This window comes from Chiroxiphia lanceolata, chromosome 5, assembly GCF_009829145.1.
Source record: "Chiroxiphia lanceolata isolate bChiLan1 chromosome 5, bChiLan1.pri, whole genome shotgun sequence".
Classification (NCBI taxonomy): Eukaryota; Metazoa; Chordata; class Aves; order Passeriformes; family Pipridae; genus Chiroxiphia; species Chiroxiphia lanceolata.
Genome location: NC_045641.1, coordinates 20188324 through 20195130, shown reverse-complemented (window position 1 = coordinate 20195130; position 6807 = coordinate 20188324). Strand labels below are relative to the sequence as shown.

Sequence of the window (6807 nt, the reverse complement as noted above, 5' to 3'; positions counted from 1 at the left end):
TTTTTTATATTAATGCTTTGGCAACTATGAGTATCTGGTTGTATGTTACACAAGTGTATTAAAATGTGATACATAAAGCAAATCCTTTCCTTCCCTAATTCTGTAGCAGAAAGAAACCAACCAAATGCTACCAGTGAAACACAATTAAACCTCAGAATTCAGTCCCAAAGGAGTTTGACAGAGATGTGAACCACAGGGTACTCTGACCTGATTTTTTGGTCTGACTTGCATATACAAACTAAACCTCTCAATCTCACTTGAAGTTGTATCAGTGGAAATTCAAACAAGTGTAGTATTGTCCCAGGATAAGGAATTACAGGGAAAAGAAAAAGAAAAAAAAGACTGACAATTTGAAGTGCACAGTGATCCAGTAAACAGCAGAGATTAAAGATCTTTCACCAACGAATGGAAATGAAATAAACATTTTATCAATATAAACATTATAGAACTCTGATAGTATATTAGCATATGACAAAATTAATTCCTTGAACACTTGAAGACATACAAAAGTCAGCTCTATGTGTTGCAATGCTTTGAGTAGTTTCTGTATTCAGTGCAAAGACCCACAGTAAGGAAGATGGCACAAAATCTTGAACTGAAGAGTGCTACACACCTCTTGTGGTGTCATCAGGAAAGGCTAGAGAGAAACTAGTCTCTTAGTATGGTCAAAGGCTCATTAAGCAGTGAATTACCACTGGGGATGCTACTCTACCTCTGACTCATTTTTTGATTTTCGTGGTTTTTTTTTTTGTTTTGTTTTGGTGGGTTTTCTTTTTTGTTGTTGTTTGGGGTTTTTTGTTTTGGTTTGGTTTTTTGTTTGTTTGGTTGGTTGGTTTTTGTTTTCAATCTGGCTTGTAGGATTGTTTTCAATCTGGCATATCTTTTGCAGTGAAACCGCATCGATGGTGGAATCTCTTCTCAGACCTTCCTGGGCCGCTTGTTATATAACAGTGCCTGGCCGTGCTTTAATGCCTTCTCAGCGGCTCAGTGTTATCAGGGGCTAAATCAAATGAATATTTAACAGGGTCAGGTCCCCGGAAAAATAGTTTCCATCTGGGAAAATCTAAACTGACTGACTGACTGAATGTGTAGTTAGTTAATATTCAGGTATGCTTATTTCTATGCTTATTTCTACCAAGTGTCCTATTAGGATGGCTTGATGCAGTATAAGAAATAAACCCAAAACCTGTCGTTGCATAGATTTCTTGTGCTTCCTGCTGGTTATTTGTGTGTTGTTTAGGTGTTACTCCTAATGCTTACAAGAAAAAGCTTAGTCCCTTGCCCAGGGCTGCAGCATATTCCACTGAAGTTTAATCTCGAGCTTTCCGCCGGCATAATCTTTTCAGTTGAGGGTCTGCAGTGCCGCGGGGAGAGGGAGCTGCCAGTCCGCCTACACGCACCCATTTACTTCACCCCAAACCTCGGGAAAGAGCCCTAAGGAGTGCCTGTACGGGCTCTTCCCTGCGGGTACCGCTGTTTGCTGGATATGCACTAACCTGAGGAGGCTGCTCGTCTAAAAGAGGCTGGGGAGAGGGAAGGAGCCCCCGGGTACGGCACGGGGAGACGAGAGCGGACCCTGGCCCGGCAGGCTGTCCGCTGGGGCCGGCTCGTCCCGCTCCGCCGAGCCCCTCAGGACAGACAAGCGCCTCCGCCGCGGCCGCGCCCCCGCCCGGGCCCTCAAAAAGGGGACGGAGCGGAGGAGAGGTGCGACTGGCACTGGCAGCCGCAGGGGAGCTGCGCCAGGCCCGCACCCACGGCTGCCCGGGGAACTGCCGGGACCCGCCTGCACCTCGAACACCGCCGAGGCTCCCGCTGCTCCGTGCTGCTCGGCGGCACCGACGGCCCCGGGACACCCGCATCGCCCAGCGGTACCGACGGCACCGACAGCCGAAGTTGCCCCGCACCGTGACCGCCACCGCCCGCCCGCTGGCACCAGGGCCCAAGGGCACCATGACCCTGCTCAAGCTGTCCCTCATGGCCTTCAGCTTCGTCTTCTGGGCAGCGGGGCTGACCATGCTCATCATCGGCCTCTGGGCCAAGGTGTCTCTGGGCAGCTACCTGGCGCTGTCGGCCAGCGACTATCCCAGCGCCCCCGCCATCCTCTTAGCCACCGGCGCCGCCGTCATCATCTGGGGCTTCCTGGGATGCTTCGGCGCCGCCACGGAGCACCGAGGGCTCCTGCGCGCCTACAGCGCGTTCCTGACGACCGTGCTGGCGGCCGGGCTGGCGGCCGGGCTCTCCGCGCTACTATACCGCCAGACCCTGGCGCACGGCTTCCAGGAGGGGCTGCGCCAGGCGCTGCTGGCATACGGGGAAGACGAGCAGGTGGCGGACGCCTTGGACGCGCTGCAGCGCACCTTGTCCTGCTGCGGGGTGCAGAGCTACCGCGACTGGTTCGCCTCGCCCTGGGGGCTGGAGCAGAACGGGTCGGTGCCGCTCAGTTGCTGCCGGGCCCGCCGGGGCTGCCAGCGCAGCCCGCCCGACCCTCGCAGGCTGCACCGCGACGGCTGCTTCGCCAAGGTGTCGGCCTTCGTCGGCAACAACATGTCTTATGTTGCCACCGCTGCCCTGGGACTGGCACTGCTGCAGCTCATCGGCATTGTGCTGGCCTGCTTGCTGGCTGCCCGCGTCCCTGCCGGCCTGCTGGGCACCACCACTCCTCGCTGAGGTCCCCCCGCTCCTCTCCCTTGTCCTCTCCAGCTCCCTTCTTTCCCCCAGAACTGAGTGCACCCCACCGGGAAAATCCTCCCTTCATATATGCCACTTTCACCTGAGCATCCTTCTCCAGGCTCCATTTCCCCTCTGGAGCCCGTGTCAGATGTGTGTCAATGCTACGGGCATCTCCACAGCCCTTCAGAAGGGAAGGTGCTGGGAAGACATCTCCTGACCTGGCCATGTCCCACTGCTCCCCTGGAGCCTCTGGATTTTTTCTGCAGAGAGTGGTGGCGGCACGGACAGACAGGGCTCTGGGGCAGCAGGGACACTTGGGGCAAGGCTGACTGGTTTTCTGGGTGATGTAAATACCCAAGACACTGAAATGTGAGGCAGCAAAGAGGAGAGGGTTTGGGAGAGCAAGAGAGATGTCTCTCAACGTTACAGTATATGAGTATTCCTTGGAGACTGGAAAATGGTGTTACTGGAAAACTGCTACAGTGCACGAGGGGCAGGTCTGGTCCAGGGGCACCTAGGTAACCATGCCAGAAGCTGACACTGGGAGCTGCTTGAGGCACTGTCCAGCGTCGTGCACCTCATTGCCGCCAAGATTTTCCACCATCGCTGCGAGCGGATTCAAGCTGCCTCGGGTGCTTTTCCTGCTGTGGTGTTTCCAATGCTGATCTCGATCTGAAGGTGGAGCTCCAGCTCTGTTACTCCCTCCTTCAGGATGTGCCTGTCCTCTTAGCCAGTGCGTCGCCGATTATGCCTTTGCAGGGCTGCAAAGACCTTAAACGCGGGTCCTTGTCACTCAAGGAGATGGCAAAAGCTGTAGGATCAGATCTAACGAGGGGTGGCAAGAGAAGGGAAGGGCTCGTTGCCCTTCAGAAGTTTCTTTTGGACTTTTGAAGTGAACTTCAGGGTGAGTGGAACAGACTTACTGTTTTATAGAAGGGTTTCTACAAACAGCCCTCAGATTCTTTGACATTTTTCCTTTCTCAAAGGATCTGTCTCTGAAGTGTGCCCCCACCTCCATTTTTGAAGCCAGATCTATATAACCTGAGAGTAAATGGAGGACCCCCAAGACTTGCTATCCTGGATTTGTTCAGATCAGATAGCAGCACAAATCTACAGGATTTTGGTTTTTTTTTTTCACAACAGTTCTGGGTTTGCATTTGGAGTTTGAGAAAAAGCAAGCCCTGCACTTGAGAGGGTCCTCAATTTTCAGAGCTTCGCTCCTGCTTCTTCCCGTGTCCTTATAACCTGTGAACTCGACTTTTACATGTTTCTCTACCTCGCAGCACAAAGACATGCCCCTCTTACCCAGCAAACTGGGGAGGAAGAATTTCAGAAAAGAGCCAGGAACAACAAAGGAACTCCAGGATGTGGCATCTCTCAGAATGTGACTAGCAAAGCTGTGTAGAATGGTCAAATGCCAACAAATACAAGCAGGGCAAAAAATCTTGAGTGAAAAAGATGACTAATAGCTTCATGGGAGGAGTGGTGTAACTTTGGGGGAAAGAGGATTAACATCATCCCTTTTTTCAGATATTAGGTGGCTGTTTAGCTATGAAAATCACATTCCAGATAAAGAGTGCAATGCGAACAGCCTTCTCAGTCATTTGGGTATTCATCTGCACAGGTGAACCCTGGAAATTTGTTGAAAATCTCTCTTTATAGAGAAAACAATGCTTCATTTTTAGGGCTGATGTTTATTGTTTATTATTTACATAAAGTATTTTTTTTATTTTTGTTTGTAAATGTCCCCTTTTTTTTTAATTATGCACTAGTGGAACTCCTGTTATTTTCTGGAAGTCAGCATTATGTTGTACAATTTTAACAATGGACAAAAAGTATAGTTTGTGTAGGTACTTGAGAAATGGAAGTTTAGCAAATGCTAAGAGCAAAATAAGTCACTGTTTCAACTCCAATAAAGTATTTACATTTCTGTATGTCTCCACATGGTTCAACTAAATGCAAATGAAATGAAGTGGACATTGAAATGTAAAGACAGTAGAACGTTGTATTTTTTGTTTTTGTTTTTTCCAGAAGTCCATTATAGAAGCAATAAAACAGTTGTTGTGGAGAGTATGGGAAAGGGACATGGAGTTGCACTGGGTTTATTAAAAAAGTATTCTTTATTGGAGTCAATAGGCTCTGAAAATTTACAAGAATATGATATTGCTCTTTTTTTACTCCACTGATTACTAAAATTATTTCTGATTTTGACCCTTATTGCTTTGTATGACACGTAGCAGTCAGTCAGAATGAAGTACACTGTTAAAACACATTCAAGCAAAACCCTTGTGTAGATATGCAATTCAGTGAATTTGTTCAGGCTTTAAGTTGCTAAGAATATCAAAATGGGAATGAAACTAAGTTTCAAGCGTACAAGTGTATGTCTGTATGATGGTCCAGTCCGAATCTGGGGACATCAGCTTACTGTAATGAATAATTAAAAATGTAAACCATCACTCTGCACTCTTGGCCTCACTGAAATAGGATAAACCTTGGCAGCGACAATGTAAATGCAAAGTATACTTATATCACCAAAGATTTCATGGACTGGCTGTGTTAGTTGAATGTTTATTGTCAGTTCCTGGAATTAACAACATTAACTTTTGTAGATGTGTGAAAGAAGTGTCATTCTTCTCTAATTAATTCCCAAAATAAAAGATTCCCAGTAGCATTTTGAGTTGTCCTGAATTCTTTGTGCCCAGTGCCCAAATCTTACTTTAATTTTAAAATTTATCTAGATTCAGTATTATTTTGTTCTGGATGGCCAGAATGACTGTAACTGGAAAATGTTAGAGTGGACAGTGCTACCTACTGCTTGCTGGAATATGTGTTTGTTTTCTGTAACTCTTTCAAATTTAAATTCTCTCATCAAAATGGCATATTACACTAAAAGATGAGTCCATCTTTTTAGAAAAGCTAATATCAATTTTAAAATTGGTGGTTATTCAAATTAAGTATAGGAGCAAGCTGTGTTGCAGTTGTAGAAACAATAGCTCTGTTGTTTGGACAAAGTGAGATTTAGGATTAACAGGATGGTAAGATTAGACTCTTGTTATGAAACAAGGACTATTTTATAACATTGATCTAGAATGCCAAGAATACAAATCTTTCAAACTTCAAAAGTGGTTGACATTTTGTCCAACGTGAATTATTTACTGTAGCTGAACTCCGTGTTACAGATAATCAGAACTTAAAATGGCCTCTATAACTGATTGTGAATTTTTAGATAAGAGATGGCTTTCCTGGAGTTAGAAAACTTAAACAATAACAGTAAGATTGGATAGGTCGGAGAAGAAAAGAGGTTACTTTTGTTAAAGTGTAGTTTTCATGTTTATTTATGTATTCATCTTCTTTATCGTTATCTTCTTTCTTCTGGGGAAAATACAATCATGTGCTATCATTAAGCAGCTGATATTGTATAAAACCATTGACAAGAATAGCACTCATCTAAGATTTGCACAGATAAATTACAGTAAAGATGCTCTTTTTCTTAAATACAATAACCTAGAGGAGATTTTGATAAATCAGGTGGCATAGGAACTGAGAAGGAAATGCAGTGTTTTCCAAATTGAATGTTTTGGGTTCCAATAAAAAAGGCATATCCATGGAAAATTTGGGCACCTAAGAAGTCTTACCGCAGTCTTGTTCTGAAGCACCACAAAATATTGGTCAGGAACTTAAAATATAAGTCACACAATTAATACAATTCAATGCTTTCTTTTAATCTGAAAAGACTTTTGACCACTGTAGTTAATACTTCATTGGTCATGCACCCATTGTGCTCCAAAATGGTAAAAACACATATTTCTTCTCAACTCTATTTGATTCAAACACACAAATTTCACTCTGTTCAATATGCGATTTTAGTTTGCTGAGAAACTGATTAAAATATCCCAATTTAACCTTGTTTTCTTGTACCCTCTGCTGTCCTCATCTACTTGGGCCAGTAAAATTCAAATATCAAAAGATATAGTGTCCCATGTTATCAAAGGGAACACAATCACACACACATGTTTTTCAGAAGCTATGTATTTATTGGTCAAATATGTGGATTTGCTTGTGGATGGGACAGTGACAGAAAAAAAAAAGAAGCAATCTAAGGAACATAACATATTTTATCCTTCACATTAGCTTTCA

General features: G+C 45.1%; 1 protein-coding gene across 1 annotated transcript; it reads left to right on the top strand.

The window, feature by feature from the left end:
• Positions 1-1887: 1887 nt before the first annotated feature.
• On the top strand, positions 1888-6526 carry LOC116787709 (tetraspanin-7-like). Its single transcript, XM_032689551.1, has 2 exons — positions 1888-3574; positions 3954-6526. The coding sequence occupies exon 1, from the start codon at positions 1951-1953 to the stop codon at positions 2665-2667; it is 717 nt and encodes a 238-aa protein (XP_032545442.1). The 5' UTR covers positions 1888-1950; the 3' UTR covers positions 2668-3574; positions 3954-6526.
• Positions 6527-6807: the final 281 nt, after the last annotated feature.